This window comes from Acanthaster planci, linkage group LG02 (genome assembly GCF_054643075.1).
Source record: "Acanthaster planci isolate LZ-2023a linkage group LG02, COTS_SCS, whole genome shotgun sequence".
Classification (NCBI taxonomy): Eukaryota; Metazoa; Echinodermata; class Asteroidea; order Valvatida; family Acanthasteridae; genus Acanthaster; species Acanthaster planci.
The window spans coordinates 17,599,526-17,616,413 of NC_141778.1; the positions used below are offsets into that span (position 1 = coordinate 17,599,526).

Here is a 16,888-nt window from a genome sequence, read left to right on the forward strand (position 1 = left end):
GAAAACGGCCTTAGATTCGGCAGGTGAGCGATTCCTGTAATTAAAGTACATGATTGACGGTACAATACCTACTTTTGCGTGTCATATCAGTGCCATGCTGGCAAATAGGAAGTGGAGCCGGAGGTTGAACTTAAGGCGAAGTATTTTCTGTTCGTCACATTTTGACATAATAGGTATTCCAAGATAAGCTCAAAATGCATGACGGAGGGGGAGCGACGAACCCTGTCAAGATCTTTGCCAACATTTTTATTTCTTTCGTCGGAGCCGGTGGATTGGGTCTTCCGTTCGCGTTCAAAACGGTGAGCTGTGTGAAGTGTACTTGACCAGTTGTGTTATGGCTGTCAAACTAGAATTCAGAAGTTCAGCCACTGCATGCATTGGTATTTTCAAATTCGAAAAAAAAATTGGAAAGAGTTTCACTAAGAACAAGACCGTTTTTCTAAATAACAGCCATCAGAAAGTCATGAAAGTAATAACATGTAATAAAAAGTGAAATTTAGCTGAGAAATTTCGGAAGCATGATGTGGGGTTGCCTACATATACACTTTTTTCAGACAAATAGGCTAGGCTTAGGCCTGAAATAGGCTAGGTTTGTGCACAGGAGTATCAAGTGTTGTCTGTAAATGGTAATCTTTCCAAAGATTTGGACATTCCTTACTTTTGGGACACTTCTACATTGTTGTTTCACTAAGTGTTTCAGTTTCTTACGACACCTTGCAGACTTGGCATAACAAGGTCAAGAGGTGTGTCTGACTTCATCTCTAGTCTGAGTTAGTAAAATTACCTTTGCGGTGTATCACTGTATGTAGCCTCAACAGCTGGGAAAACCTTCCCTTTAATTTATAGGCTTTAACTAGGCTTTGTCAGTTGGTTATACAACTTCAACTGGAGCGTGAAAAATTGAGCCTGTTCAGGTCTCTTATCTTAGGGGGCATGGGGAGGACTTTGTTAGAACAAAGTGACTATAGGCCTACATGTACATGTATGTAGTTACGGTAACCATAACACAACTTCCTAATTGCATTCATGATTGCACAATTACATGCATAAGGTTTCAATTTCCATTGCGATAGCTAAGTTGGTATGCATGCTGCTCTGCAATAGAGTACGCGCACAATTAGTGTGTAAAAGGCATTAGCGCGAGAACCAATGCGTGAACCAACACGTTCGCCTACTCCATTCGTTTGCACTACACATTCTGGCTCACAGACGTCACCCTTCGGTACTCTATCCCAGTGTGCCAGGATTGAGTCTGCTGGAAATGTAATTTTTTTTCCCCATTTTTTTTCCTTCTTTTTTTTCTGTATTTTCTCAGTCAGATGGCATTTTTAATTTCGATACATGTTTTTTGTTGCTTTTTTGGTAGATTTATACCTCTGTAGGATTTTAAAGGGAAATAAAGTCCGAAATTAGTGACCTGGTGACTACATGTACATGTATGTGGTTACAGACATTTAAACTTACATGTATTACAGATGTTGTATGTGATGGTTTGATCATGCAAAAAGTGCTTGATCTCTTCATCTTTGTGTATGTGCTAACCATCAATCATGTTGCAGATTTAGTCATGATGCTGCCATCAGCCAGGAGAGTTTTCTTCCATACTTGCAGTTTCAGAAGATTGTTTCAAAAAAGGGTTCGGTACAGTTTGAGATTTCATACAGGATCGACTGATAACGATGGCATGATCATGCTTGTAGACCGATCGTGCCCTGCACGTGTATACACATATTTTTGCGTAATTGCCAAAAAGAAGTGTGGGAAGAGAAAAGATGCAGATACCAATCCTTTTTCATTCTAATAGTGCTGTGCAGCCAGAGTTATCCCTAAAACTAATGGGGCCTGTTGTGCACTCTATTTCTCTCACTTTTGGAGTCAGAGATCATGATGAACCCATAGCTCTAGGGCCACTTTGCAGCTACATGTATTGAGTATTGTGCAAATCACTGAAGTAATATTTGTGATAAGGTCTGTCTACTCTCAGGGGTAACAAGAGAGGGCATGTTTTACATGCTAACAACGGTCCTAGGACTGTACATGTATGCTTATGCTCATTTGACTCACGGCTTACTGAGTATGTGCAACCAATTCATGTTGGAATGCATGGTCTTGCATGCATGGCATCACGTGTACACCAAGCGCATGATGAAGCCTAGTTATAAAAACTTCACACCAGTCTATTGTTCCTTTGCCCTATTTACATAGAAGCAGGGCCTAATAAAAGTAATTAATGATTGCCTAATTTGGTATCTTGATGCCCAAGGATGGATCCAGAACCAATTTTTTGGAGGGAGGCAAACAGTTTGGAATTTTGTTTATTTCTGTAACCTTTGATGGCCTTTTGGAAAATTGAGGCTACAGTTAGGTGATTTTAAACACTTTGGCAGGAGGGGAAAGGAAATAAATTTTAAAAAGTCACTTTTTCCTTATTTTGGGGGGCCCGGCCCCTGTTTTACCCCCTCCCCCCAGTTCCATCCCTTACTGATGCCATATTTTCACAAGTCACAGTAACCTCACTGATTGTATAGAAATAAATACTCGGTTCCAAATTTTTTTGACACAATTGATACCCAAGAATGTTGGGCAGTTGTTTCATGCTTTAGTCTGGTTTTTGTGTTACATATATTTACAGTGTTAAATTTGAGACTCTCATACACAGTATTGAGAGTCCCAGGTCTTTGGACTAACACCAAATTAGAAATGACTCATTGTTTAAACATTATCAAATTATTTTTCAAAAGAATTTATTATTTTCAACAATTCGTTTCCTTATGCCACATTTTGTCTTTGTAGGCTGGAATTTTGGAAGGGGTCTTAATTCTTGGATTTGTGTCTGTTGTAAGGTGAGTATTCAAAAACCAAAAGAGTAAGAACTCTCCGTGCACTTTTGCCAGGAACGTTTCTGAATCCTGCAGAATTCATTGTGCCACCAGATAGTGGCATGTTCTTTAAATAAAACTCAGACATCAGTATCATCAATGGTATTGTTAAGAGTAATAACATTATCTTTCCGAGATGTGCCCTGTGATCTAACATTCAGTTTTGCAGATAAAACAGTTGGTTTTAATGGTCCAGTTTTGTTCAGCCAATTTTTAATAGTGAGTTGTGAGCACTGCACACAATTAAATGTACTCATGAATTTTGGTGGATCCAGAGAGATGATCATATTGCTTTAGTGGCAAGTATTATATGGCGTCAGCCACTGGCATATATGTCAATTTGTCATGTCAATGGCATTTCCATCTTGTCTTTTCAGCCGGTGTAAATTTTTCAGCAGTCTGCTCTCTTTATGCCGCAGTTGCGTTTTTCCTACAAGTGGTTGCTGAAACCATGGCTAGCTGTCATTGCAAAGTCAAAAGAATGATTCACAAAGGGTTAAAAATCTCATGCAGCCATTGAAACTCAAGATAATAATACAGGATTTACTAAATATGAAATAAAAATTCAACCCTCTTTCAAATCAAATGGACATATGTACATTTTGAAAAGAAAGAAGTGAAACAAAAAACCAAAGAGTATTTTTTTTTGCAAACTTTGGCTGCCCATACAAATTATAGGCAAAACGAGAGTGGTCTAAAATGGTCTTAACAGAGTATAAACACTTAGCTGCATACTGAATCAGTGTACAAAAGTGAAAAAAAATCCAACCCACCTTCTTACTCTATTTTTTAGATACCTTGCTATGGGAAGAACTTTTTCAGAGTGGGACATGTACATGTAACAAAAAAATTTTCATTTAAATTTTTACAAATAATTGTTTTATCAGTGTCAAGGCCATGCTCATGCTTATCGACTGCAAGTACAAGTTGGAAGAGAGGCTAGATGTCCGCAGGAAATTCAAAATTGTCAGCAAGGTGAAAGGGGAGGACGTGGAGGAGGAGTTACTGAAAGGGGTAGAGACATCGGAGGCGTCGGCGCAGAATGGAGAGGCAAGCGGCCAGCGGAGGAAGGGTTCAGACGAATCTGCTGTAAGTGGAAATGGGGCTGTGTCCACAACGACTGGTTGTGGCTGGCAGCTGCACGGGCCTCTATGGGAAGTGGTTGCAGCCGCTAGCAAGTGGCTCTCCATAAGCGCATACTGCGATGCAATTAGGAAACCCCTTATTATCCAGGTTATTTTTCTCAATTTTGGCTGAATAATATTCCTGTATTCCTTGGCTTTTTGCTTGATCACAGATTTATGATTTTTAACTTTCAAACTCTCTTTTAACTCTTTTTTTACTGAAAAAATAAGTTATTCAGAGTGCCTTTCCTGTTCAAAAACAAAACTTGTTATTAATCATAAAAAAGGGATATGTCATTTTTATCCAAGCAACCACTCTTCTCTTTTTTTTCAGAAATTTTTGCCAGGATCGAAATGTTATTTATGTCTTTCAAGTCATTTTGTAGTCAGTATATTGGAGTCTGTATTCTATCTTTTTGTCTGTTTTTCTGTCAACAGAGTCCAAAGAATGAGATAGATTACAGTGATGTTGGTGAGTTTTCAAGATTACATTAAACCTAAATAATGATATTTTCAATGTTTTCTCTGTGGTTGTGCTTTTTCCATTTGTACAATGTAGTTCAGATTGAAAACAGGGACTGTACATATGTACTGTACATAATGTGCCAATGTTATTCCTACATGTTTTAAATGTTTTTGTAGACAGTCTAGTTCGGAATTTATAAAACCTTCTTTGGGAATGGAAAATTCAAAACTGGTTGTATTTAATCTTATTCGCTAAACAATTGTAGAGATATGGTATGTTTGAATACATATAATGCATGGCACACAGTGAATTCAAACCAGAATGGTTTTATAACATGTTTTCTACAGTGCATGTGCATTCATTACATGCATATTGATCACCTAGTATCAAGTCAGAAGCTGAATATTCAATGAATATGTAATCTCTAAGGATGATCATTTCGGCTAAAATTATTCCAGAACTGGTGTTGAATTAATAATTGCTTGCACAGAGTTGGAGTGTTTAATTGATCAATGTGGCAAACTGTTCCATAAGGCTTTTATCAAACTGAAGAGGTGTGGTGTGTAATACAGTGTGCATAAACACACTACATACGTGTATCTGCATAACAATATACCAGAATTTTGATAAACAAGAACTGAAAGATATGAACAGCATGCACACGCTCCAGTCATACATGTAATTAGATGTACTAATAGGACTTTGTGATGGTAAAAAAAACAGGGACGATTTTGATTGCACAATTTCATAGAAAATTCAAGTTGGCATCTTTGTCCATAAATTGTGTGTTGTATCAAATGCATAGTCAATTTCTAATCTTTGCATGGCTATTCTAAACCAGTGTCAAGGTTGTTCAACATGTTTATGCCAATGAAATGTCTCTCTTCATGTGGTAAACAGTAACGGCATAAAATACACGTAGGTAAACTGCTTCATATATTTGGTCTCATTGGGTCGTTTCCGTTTGCCTGGGAAAATTCCTTGGCTCAGTGAGGTACACATACAGCACAGACTGCCACTGTAAATGGCATTAACAGCACTATGGCTTCACCATCAATTTTCCTGGCATCAAAGACATCATGTTATAAAGAAATAGACTTCAAAGGGGTGATTGTTCCGGTATTATATGATGGAGTTGGTGTTTGCACAAATGTAGCTTTAGTCGCTGCTTTTTCTTTTTTTTTTTTGGCTTGCCCATTTTAGTGGTGTGAATTCATGGGTGGTACAGGGACTACATATGCATAAGGAACCATAATAACATAAAACTTGGTACCTGGATACTTGTAAAATGAACCCAACCCTGAAACTTAAGAGAAAAAAATGAGAGCAGCACTGTCTGTAATAAGCAAGAAATCCTGAATTACCAAACAATCTCTGAAATCAGAACACCAATACATTTTTATCCTGTGGTAAACAAGTCTTTCTTTTTTTTTCTTTTTTTGATCATGTCATTGTGGCAAAAGAACATATGTCTGATGCTGCACCATACATGTAGGTCACAGATTAAGAATTGTGAGCAAATTTGAAATCTGTCTTTGAATTTCATTTAACATAGTTTTTATTTTAAGATTTCCCCCCAAAAGCCTTTCAAAACCACTTTTCATCATGTGAGTTGTTACGAATATCTGGTTCCCTGGCTTGAAATATATTTTCAGTTTTGAACCACAGTACTTGGGTACTTTGTTGTAAGTCGCTCTCCAAACATGGCAGACTCTCTCAAGAAAGAGACAATATCTGCATTAACTTAAAAAGTGCTTGACAGAGCCAAGTCTTATGACAAGCATGATTCATAATGTGTCATACCGTACCTCTAAAAGGTTGAAGATCAGTCCTTCCTGTTATTTTCCCTCGTAACTTTTCAGTGCAGTGTCTTGAAAAATAAAGTGACAGCATTGATAATCTCTCTGTGTCTCTTTTCTACATTTCAATTAGGTTTTTATGCACTTGGAAGTAAAGGCAAAGTTATCGTTGACATCTCTATTGTGGTGTCTCAAGTTGGTGAGTGAAGCTACAATACGACATGTACTCTAAATCAAGCATAATTTGGCCATATGAAACATGGGCAACCAGCCCAAATGTAATGGAATGACTTTGTAGTGTATGATTTTTACATAGTTTTAGCTACCCATCTTTTGTCTGCAACAGCTACAACATTTATTGAGGGAAAAAAAAGGGAATTTCATTATTTGAATAATTATTTATTTTAAATTTGATTTGATTCTCATTAATTTTGGTTAGTGTCATTTTGGATAGCAAAATAATTCTTCTTGTACTTGATCACATTGTAAACTGAGATTCAGTGTCGTGTATTCACCCTGGGGCAGATTCATGTTGCTGATGAGTGCAGAAACTCTTTCTTAGCAAAATAGGTTACCAGCTGAAACGTCATGCAGTGCAGCTCGTAATGGGTTCACCATTTATAGTTGCCAAGCATTATTTTCTTCTTAGGAGCTGTATGAACTTTAACACATCTCAGACCAGATGTAAATAATATTTCTTCTAGATTACTTACTCTTGTGTCGTTCTTTGTTTGACCGTTGGGCAGGTTTTTCCTGTGCCTACCTGATCTTTATCTCCAGCAACTTGGTCACGTTTGTCCCGGGCCTCAGCAAAAATGGCTGGATCGGCTTGATGATGGCCCCTCTGACCCTGCTGTGCTTGTTAAGACACCTCAACAGATTAGCAATCTTCAGGTGGGCAGCCTTAGGCATGCTATTGTCTGTTAAACTTTGTTTCTGTGTAAATGATTGCTGTGCAGATTCCCGTGGCAAAAATAATCATACATGCATCACACAACTAGCATGCTATTTGGGCTGAAAAAGGCTGCTAGTTGTGACGTAATGTTTGTGCTTACAATTCGACAAAATTTGATTTTACTTTTGAGGAAGTTGGATCAAAAAGTAACTTGTATATAATGCGCACTATTCAGTGATGATTCAAGCAATGTATTCTGGCATATCAAGGTTTCTGGACTAATAAAGGAAGTTTTACTTGACAGTTTGGATTATTTTCACAAACTATTTTTAGGTGCAGTAGCATGGTACTAACCCTCTAATACCTTGTAGTTTGGTCCTTTTGCCTTGCTCCAGCTTGTTTGCAGACTTTGCCAACATGTTTGCGTATTCCGTTGTCTTCTGGTTTGACTTTGAGCATGTGCAGAACGTCCGGTGAGTAAAAGCAGTTTCAAATCTATGTTTGGCCTCACATGTCTTTCTTGCTTCACCATGTTTATGCTCTACTGGAATTGTAATGGACCTTCCCAACTGGTCACTTTGTATTTCTCTGCCTTGCCAAATTTTCTCTTCTCTACAGTATACACCCAAAGCAGATGTCTCTCGTTGGGTTTCCATTTTTTCTTGGAATCGCATTCTACTGCTACGAGGTACTTTTTTAGTTTTGCATTCTTCGGTTACATCATGTTGCAAGATTTTTTTTAAAAATTATCTTTGCCATGTAAATGTTATTCTTGTCAGCTAATGACTGAAGGACAGTCCGGATGTCCATCAACTGAACGACCCAAAGGATGTCATTTTGATAGAGCTGCTCAGGGGACAATAGCGTTTAGGCAAATTTACGCGTTCATTTAAAAAAAAAAAGCTGGGAACCAAGACATGGGCCTCACCCAAGCAGCAACCAATAATTGGAAGTGAACAGTGGATATTTCATTTGTGAAGCTGTACGCACTGTATAGGAATAATCTATTCTGGATTCACAAGATTTCATTTGATGTAAAGCCAAGGCCAGAATCTCCATTTTTTTAATCCTAGACAGCTGTGATGAATCGATTCAGGGATTACATGCATAAATGTTTATGCATGGAAAAGTCGTAATTAATATTGTGTTTGTTTGCAGGGGGCTGGCATGATCTTGGCATTAGAGTCCTCGGTTTTAGCATCAAAGAGGCCTAAGTTCAGAAAGTAAGTTAGTTTCCTGGTAATGAAACCAAGCATGCCTCCAAAGTACGAAAGCCTGTAAACATTAAAGCTTGTGTAAAGAAGAGAATGGAGAAGGGTTCCGTTGTAGAGGTGGGAGGAAATCCTCGGGTAGGTTGTCCAGGGACTAACCACAGAATCAGGTAGGGACTGCCAAAAGCCTGACCCAGGCTACAGACGCCAACCTGACTTCCACTTTTTGCATGGTTTGGGGGATGATTGAATGTCCAGCATCGATAATCATTCATTCGCTGTGTTGAACATGGTGGCCCAAGGTTGACAATGAGGAGAATTTCAGGCAGTCTGAACAGCTCAGGTGATCCAGATTTCCCTATGGTTTTGTTACTGCCTTTTTTTATTACAACCATCAACTCATATAGCAACTGTTTCTAAGACAGTGAGCATGCTAATTTTACCAATTTTCCTTTTTATATCTCCAGAATCTTTATATTTGCCCTGGTTGTCGTTACTACGCTGTACATAAGTTTTGGTGTGTGTGGATACCTGGTAAGACATCTGTAGCTACGTATACTCTTAAATCCCTTTCACATCGTTGTGCATTGTGTGGTAGAAAGCGAGCAGGTTTGTTAAGAACTTCACTCAATGTTGCATAGAGACTCTCAGTGGCTGATTTTTGTCTAGTGGCTGTACTATGAAAACAGCTGCAACATTCCATCTCTGTGTTGAGTTGATTAGAAAAGTGATATGTTTTACTTATCTCACTTTGCTTGGTAAAATTCGTCATCAAACTTCAGCACGCAGCAGGTTGGCCATCCAGTATTCTGGTTCTACCAACCTTCAACATAATTGGAACATTCTCCCAATCAAGCACTGTGATTAAACCCTGTTGATTTTCACTTCATACTGTCTTATTTTATCGTCTTTTTTTTTCTTCCCTAGTCTTTTGGACCTGAAACAGAGAGCATCATCACGTTAAACCTTCCCGAAGGTAAGTTCGTCCTCAGCACACAGAGTTGTAGGGAGAAAAATTATCTTGTGAAAACACGACAAAGAGGAAAAAAGGACTGGGTATGAAAACCATTGTTCAATTTTGGAATGTGTATCAACTTTTCAGAATCGCAAAGTATTTGTCAAATTTTCTAAGAGTTTGTATGGGTTACAATGTTCATGGGTAACAGAAAGTAACATATCTATCACACATGTACATTGTACTGTACTTTTAAATTTCCATTGCATGAAAGAGAACAGGAAAAGGTCAAACTGATCATCTGATGCAGTTTTATGCCAGAGTTTGCCTTAAGCATCCGTGACAACTTCACAGACAAATCCAGTGGATTAAATATAATGCCCTGTTTTTATCCCCCCAAACCCCAGGAATTATTCCAGAGCTTGTCAAAAGCTGTCTGTGTTTCTCACTGTTCTTCACGTATCCCGTCATGATGTTTCCCGTCGTGGTCATCATGGAAAATAGATTACTTCAGGGCACGTACAAATCCACATCCACTGGGGTAAGTTTGGACTTAAAAGTGCAACATTTTGTATCAGAAATAAAAAAATCAGACGTAGGAGGAAATACAGTGGTCGAAATGTCAGAGCAGAGCTTACCTTGATAAAATAAAGAAATAAAATTGAACAGAAAAAAGTGCTATTTGTGTAAAGAATCTCTTCCACTCGATAACTTGTGGGCATGTAACGACTGGCACTGATACAGCTGCTTCAGATTTTGTGTAACAATTCAAGGATTTTTAAGTAAGGTTTTGTCCTTCGTCTTTGTTATAAATACTCTATGCTTAGCTCTTTATGAGAGCTCGTTAGAAAAGAAAGGCTTTGAAAAGTCAGGACCAAAACCTCAGTAGATGTTTTCAGTTGCCTTTGTAGGGAGCCCCTCATGTGTTAAATTACAGCTTGTATTTATGAACAGTATCACAGCAACACGGACTACAATTTTTTTTTCTGCAGTGGAAGGTTGCATATTTTACATGGGTGTTCCATGCACTGTCAACTCACTGTGGACCCATGAAGTGAAGCATACAGTAGTTTTGATGCACCTCGAAATGCAGTGTGTGTTGTAGTTGAGAACAGACACAAGACCAGACACAAGTAACAGGACAAAGGAGTGGTTTTTTTTTCAATTGAGGTTCATTTGAACAGTTTGTGACTGAAATCTGACTGGAGGTCTTGTGTTCACTTTGTGGTGGTTTTTATGGGGTCCTTGTGATGGTCTTAAAGGGTCTTGACATCAACACTGACAAGGAGACGAGTTGTCCGCAGACTTTATACACGCAATACTTCAGGTTATGGTGGGACGACTATCCATGATACATCAGTTCATGATGCAACCTACGAAATAAAGGTCTAATTGGCATGAGCAATAAGTGAAGTAAAGAAAGTATTTACGCGGTCGGTGTGTCGAGCCATACTTGTACCTGCTTCAGTCACCAGCCAATGAGAGTTCAAATGGGTAATTCCTGAAATTAGGAATCCATTTTGTGTGTGTGTGTCCCTGTCACATCTGACGTGATTTTGTAAGTTCAGAACACATTTTCTAATTTTTAAGAGTGATGAATTAATGTAAATTACCTGCCAAACAAAAGATAATAGTTTGAAATCATTTCCGGTGATTTCCATGTCAAATAACAAAGGCCAGATATAACGGACACAAAAAAGTCACACTTTTGGACCCCTAATTTCTGGAATTACCCAAATTGGATACATATACATGTATCATTAAATGCTAATTCAAATTCAACAGAGTGGGCATTAGATTGTTATATGAGCTAGTTTTGTTTTTTAAGCAAAATCCATACAAGTGCACTTCAGGAATCACAGACTGATTTAGAAGCAGCAAAAACCACTTTCCGTTGCCTGCAGAACGTTCTCCGCTCAGGGATGGTGTTGTTGACGGGCATTGTGGTGATCCTGATACCCAACATTGCAACGCTGATGGCGCTAGTGGGAGCCACCTGCTGCACTCTGCTGGCATTCATCCTACCAGGGATATTCCACATGAGGATATTTCAAGAGTGAGTCGCATCTTTAATGCCTGGTTTAGATTCTGTGACTAGGGGGCTCTGTCTGTCTCAAAACGTTGGATCCAGTCGCGTAACTTGGGTGAAATTTTGAGGGGGCACCTGGGGGGTGAGCATATATTTCAGAAGGATACAAAAGCAAGTTAACTGTGACTTGTATAAGCTGTGCACATTTTGAAATTACAAAGGGGGAGGGGAAGACTAGGAAGAGCACTGACTTTTGCTATGGGGATGGGGCACACTCCTATACCCCCATAGGTATGCTATTAATTGAACCTGTTCAGTAAGACCTTTTCAATGTGGGTATAATTCACGTACAGAATACGCAATAGGTCATACGTACACTGCTCGGATCAGATAACAGTGCACCTGTTTAAACTAGGTAACAAATGGCTGAACTGATGTCTGGCAGATGTGCAGTTTGCCCATGACTGTTTGTCTGGCTGCCCCTCGGAAAGATTTGTTGAAGAAGCTGTAGACCAGCATGTTGAAGAAGCTGTTTGCAGTGGCCAGCCAGGTGTTGAGCCAGTTGGGAGAAGTGGCATGCATTTTGCCTTCTGAGATAAATTGCATTGGTTTGAAGGGAAGAAATTTAATCAACGTATTTTAGGATGAGGAAGAAATGGAGTTAATTGATCACCAGGGCACAGAAGTGCTCCATAGTGTTGTTTAAAAGAACTGATATAAATGATGACAATGCTAGTCGCGCGACTCCTGTGTAGACAAGTTGGTGCAACAACACAAAAATGTAAGTTATTTTGGTTAATTTGTAGGTCGTTGACGAGAGGACAGTGGGTGTTTGATGTCTTTCTCATAGTCATGGGAATCATTGCGTAAGTGTAATATTCTGGCCATTTTTCTTTCAGTGCTGCACAGATTTAATTTTTATGCATTTTAAACAATCTTAAGGGGAAGAGAGAGTCATCTCTAGTGACTGGAAGCTATTAAGTGATTGTGAAAAGAACATATCGCCGATTTTTGAATGATACTGTGCAAGTGATTCTAGAACCTTCAAAACATTTTACATTCCATATACATGAACACGGTTTTAAAGTAAATGTGTCGGTCATTTTGGAAAGTGTAGGATCTTTTGTTCTCTGTAATATCCCCCTTCCTAGAACTTTTGGTCCAACCCCTCCTTTAATTTACACCTGAATGGACATTGAACACATCTGTAATAGAAATATTTTGAATGGAAATCCGTGCATACATTTTTTTTTCCCCACAGGGCATGTTTTGGCACTTGGGATGCTCTGAAGCGGCTGTTTCCAGGTTTGGTGCCAGAAAGCCTCATTTTCCTCACTACCTCAGAATCCCCAGCGACTACAGATGATCTGCAAGCCCTCAATGCCCTGATGAATGGAACAGGAGAGACATAGCGCAGGCAGGCAACACGATGCTGTGGAAATAGAAATCGGTAAACAAGCTACATGCGCTCACACAATCAGAAATATTCCAGGCTGCAAGAGAGTTCAACACTGCCCAGGCTCTTTGTAGAGAATAGGACTTATTGTCTGCTTTTTTAACCACTTCCTGCCGGGGTAGTTATCAATGTTGACGATGCTGGGCCGGGATATTTATCATTTTTTTCTGTTTTTGAAATTCTTTAAAAATTCCTATCTTCCTTTACTGGACACTTACAAACATGTGAAGGACTGTCTGGTGTCCACTCTAGCCTGACAGACAAAATCTATTGACGCCCGAGTATTTCAGCCAGGCCTGCAACCTTGTAAAAAGAGCCCACAATGTGCGGTGTTGTATAACTTTCTTTTGTTCACGAACCTGGCTCAGTGCACTGCTGACCTCTTTTCAAAAGGGTCCAGATTAGCATGCAGCGGTGCTGTGTGGCTCTTCGCTGCGGTGGTGGAGCGCTTTTGTCCCCGTTGGTAATCCGCTCGCTCTGAACACCCCAAACCGTGGTATACTGTTTCAAAACAAGGCTGGATTATCTCCACTTTTGAGAGTGAAAAAATGTCGGTAATGCCCAGCAGCCTGGTCTTTTGTTCCGAGTATGGTCTTTTGTTACAAAGCCGTGTTCCCTTTGTCCGATTTCGGAGACCCTGGCCACGCATATAAAGCATACGTGTCCGGATCATGAATCCCCGGCAGGGTGTGGTTAAACAGCCAAGAGGAACCTGTCATATAATTTTACCATCCAACTCTTTCTAGGGTTCACTGTATAGATCTGCCTACATGTGTTACAGGCTTTTGTATGGAAAGTTAAAATCCTTATTTGGAGGGAGAGAATACATGTACATCAGCCTCAAAATGCTAACCTTCTAGAGAAGTGCCAAAATCATTTCTTTTTTCTTTCAATGTTTTAATAGTAAATAACATTTTCGGAATTGAAGATTTATTTGATTTTACTCTGGAGGTTCCAGGAGTATCAGCTGCTTGTAATTTATCTTATGTCATTCTTAATCATGTGCTACCTAACTCTAAAATTCAGCTTCCAGTCCATGTTATTTATTTCTGCCGGCCATTTATGCTTTGTTTTGGGTAAGAATCAATACGGGCGATTCACAATACAGTGTGGCACCAAGAGTTTGCTGCAGACAGTCCACTTTTCAAGTTTACGGTCGACACGCTGCTGCGATTGAAGGCACTTTGGTACGTGATTAATCGAGTTGTTCCCTGCATCACACAGAACCATCATTTTGACTACCTAACTCCCATTTGCAATAGGCACTTCAAAATTCTCAACCAAGATAAACATTCTGAAAAATTGGAAGTTTCCCGTGCACAGCGCAGTAGTAGCAAATTAAGACTTTGTCGACTATTTATCCCATAATGCACTTCAAAAAGACCTCTGCTTGACAGCGTCTTGGTGGTACCCTGCATTGGGAATCTGAAGTATTTCTCTTTTTTTTTTTAATTTGCAAAACTGTTTTAAGCACTAAATTTGAAACTAAATTTGACGGGTTCAGAATGTATTTGTGCTATGGGGAAATTCGAAAACATTCCATTATCATTTTGGATTAGTTTAGAACAATTCTGGTTTTCCCCTTTCCCGTCCTGTTTTTGTTGATTTAAGTATATGTATTAATGGTATTTTTCTTCCTGTCATGCAAGTCCATCGATACTTGGACATGGATACAATGTCACTTTGGAAAGGGAATCTGTTGTGCTTTAAAAGTTTTTTGTTTTGGAGAGAATGGAACAGGCTAAATACTCTTTAAAAATCCAGTCAGGCAATTTGAGATTACCCGTCATTTTCTGAGAAATAATGGTGATTGCAACATGTAATGCAGTGTCCGTTTCTGTGTATGGAGTGTGTCCAGTAATGCTGTAACGGCTTGGATGTTACGCACATTCCAATGACAATATGCTTTGCTATGTACAGTGTGTATTGTGAAGGCAAAAGACATTTTGAAAATAACTCCTGTAAACAGAATTGTACTTAGTGGTAAAGTTCTGTTGCTTTGCTCTGCTGTATGCCATGGATGCAATGAAGTCTAATGCAGTACAGTACAAATCCATATTCAAGCAATACAATAACAATTCTTAATGGCAGGTGTGTTCAAATGGTCTCGCACCGTAGTTGTGGGGACATACACTTGATATTTCACCTACTTTGTGGGGACCAAAACGTTGTGGCGACTCAGAAATGTCCCCACAACTCTGTTCAAATTTCCCTAATAAAAGAACTTGTCCCCTGAATGCGATGAATGCCTACCCGCAGATACATGTATGTACGGTGCAGTTAAGGAAAACTGATGGGTCCTGCGAGTTTTCGGTTGTGTCCATCACAAGTCGTATCGCACCGGTAGATAAACAAAAGGTCACGTTACTGGTTACTCTGGTTACAAGCAGCTACTTACGAAATTAATGCAGACATTAAGTTGAATAGCTTGTAACGTCACTTGGAACTGAATTCCAAGGGCTTTCCAACCAATCAGGCCTGCCTATGTGTACATGCATACTGTATATGCAGATGGCCAGAGCATGTTCACACATCCCTTGGGACAAAGTGGTTAATGGAGCCAATCAACTATTATGAGCAGGCCTATTTATCTTTAAACAAAGTCAGCAATTAGCACGGACAACTATTTTTCTATTGTATATTTGCTTGGTTCTAGTACATGTAATATCTAGACCAAGACTTTTTTCCTGGACTGTCCAACAGTAATCTAAGACAACCAAGACCAAGTTTTGAAAATTCAAGAGCTAGATATTGACATGGAACAACAAACAGAACTTGTCAAATACAAACCAGGCAGGTGATTCGGGTACCGTACGTGCAACATATATTCAGGAGGTCCTTTTGTAATGGCAGAAGAATTTTGCCCAACCGTTGTAAATATTAACCGGGCCTTGGCAGTATCCCCAAACTGAGAACGGTTACAAATCTTTTGCAGTTGCTACAGGCCAGCATGAGCTTACATGTGAGAGGACCGTGCTCTCACAAAGAGGACCATGTTTGCACAAAAAGTACACATTTGGTGCCCAAAGTGTAACAAGCATATGATGAAGTCCAAATGATAGACCCAGCAAGTTAATGGTGTATACTTGGAAATGGATGCTGGGCTACTAGAAAGTGCAATCAGTGACTGACAAGTGGACCAGTAGCTGCAACTCATTTTACGATACAATTCTATGTCTTGTACCATGTCATTTTCCATTCTGGCATTGATCATTTAACATGAATGATTGTGATCATCGGGTTGATTGATGCTTTTGAATCATTTCCTGTGGAAATGACTTTTCATCCCCCGGGGGAGGGGGAGAAAGATCCGTAATGTCAGATTTTTATGCTTTAAATTCCCTTTACGTGATTCATAGTATCCCTGTACATTATTTGTAAAGCAGATATTTTGACTTATTTATTAGTCAATCCTTATTCATTACTTTTGTTTGTAAAAAATAAACTTTAGTTTTTCTTTTTCTACATAATCACTCTGTGTGAGTTTTTTCCTTTAAATCAACATGCTGTCACCTGATTAACCCTAACACTCCTCAATCCTTCACCTGTTGGAGGATTGAGGAGTGCTGGGGTTAATTATGTAAAGGTCATGAATAAAGGTCTGAAATGAATAATAAGATTTGAAACTTTGAAGCAATCTGCATGGTGGAGGCTATACTAAAAGAGAAGGTTTTCTCGAAGAACATGTGAAATCAATCTCTTCAAAAAAAAATGAAAGATGGAACAAAAATAGTAACGTACAGAAAAAAAGACGAAATAGTTCACTTCAGTTCATTTATTTACATTACAAACTCAACAGAAATGTACAGTACAAGAACTGAGCAAAAAGAAAGAACAAAAAACAAGGCTTGCCGTAAATTATTCAGCTGTGATAAAAGTACATGACGAAAACATATTGGGACCAAAAATACATTCTTTTTAGTAAACTAATAAATGAAGTATTTTAATAACCATTTTAGATTAATTTTGCTCCCCGTATTGCAGAGTCATTTCAAAGGTTAGGGGGAGATCTGTTTAGAGCGGGTTTTAAATAAAGTGACAACCTGTTTTCTGATTGTCAAAAATCCAGAAAGC

The 16,888-nt window shown here is 38.9% G+C and overlaps 1 protein-coding gene across 1 annotated transcript; it reads left to right on the forward strand.

Moving 5' to 3' along the window:
* Positions 1–54: 54 nt before the first annotated feature.
* Positions 55–16,284, forward strand: LOC110984461 (uncharacterized). The gene is made up of 15 exons (XM_022244678.2): positions 55–299; positions 2,794–2,843; positions 3,767–3,968; positions 4,442–4,475; positions 6,402–6,467; positions 7,015–7,162; positions 7,559–7,636; positions 7,782–7,851; positions 8,322–8,386; positions 8,842–8,908; positions 9,302–9,350; positions 9,737–9,870; positions 11,234–11,385; positions 12,165–12,224; positions 12,620–16,284. The coding sequence occupies exons 1-15, from the start codon at positions 195–197 to the stop codon at positions 12,768–12,770; spliced, it is 1,431 nt and encodes a 476-aa protein (XP_022100370.2). The 5' UTR covers positions 55–194; the 3' UTR covers positions 12,771–16,284.
* The last annotated feature ends 604 nt before the right edge of the window (positions 16,285–16,888 follow it).

What these genes read in the sequence shown, in the direction of transcription:
- LOC110984461 (XM_022244678.2), top strand. Translation starts at nt 195, where the DNA reads ATGCATGACGGAGGGGGAGCGACGAACCCTGTCAAGATCTTTGCCAAC. An exon ending in AAGAGGCCTAAGTTCAGAAA is followed by an intron (nt 8,387 to 8,841) that starts GTAAGTTAGTTT and finishes TTATATCTCCAG; the next exon opens with AATCTTTATATTTGCCCTGG. An exon ending in CACATGAGGATATTTCAAGA is followed by an intron (nt 11,386 to 12,164) that starts GTGAGTCGCATC and finishes GTTAATTTGTAG; the next exon opens with GTCGTTGACGAGAGGACAGT.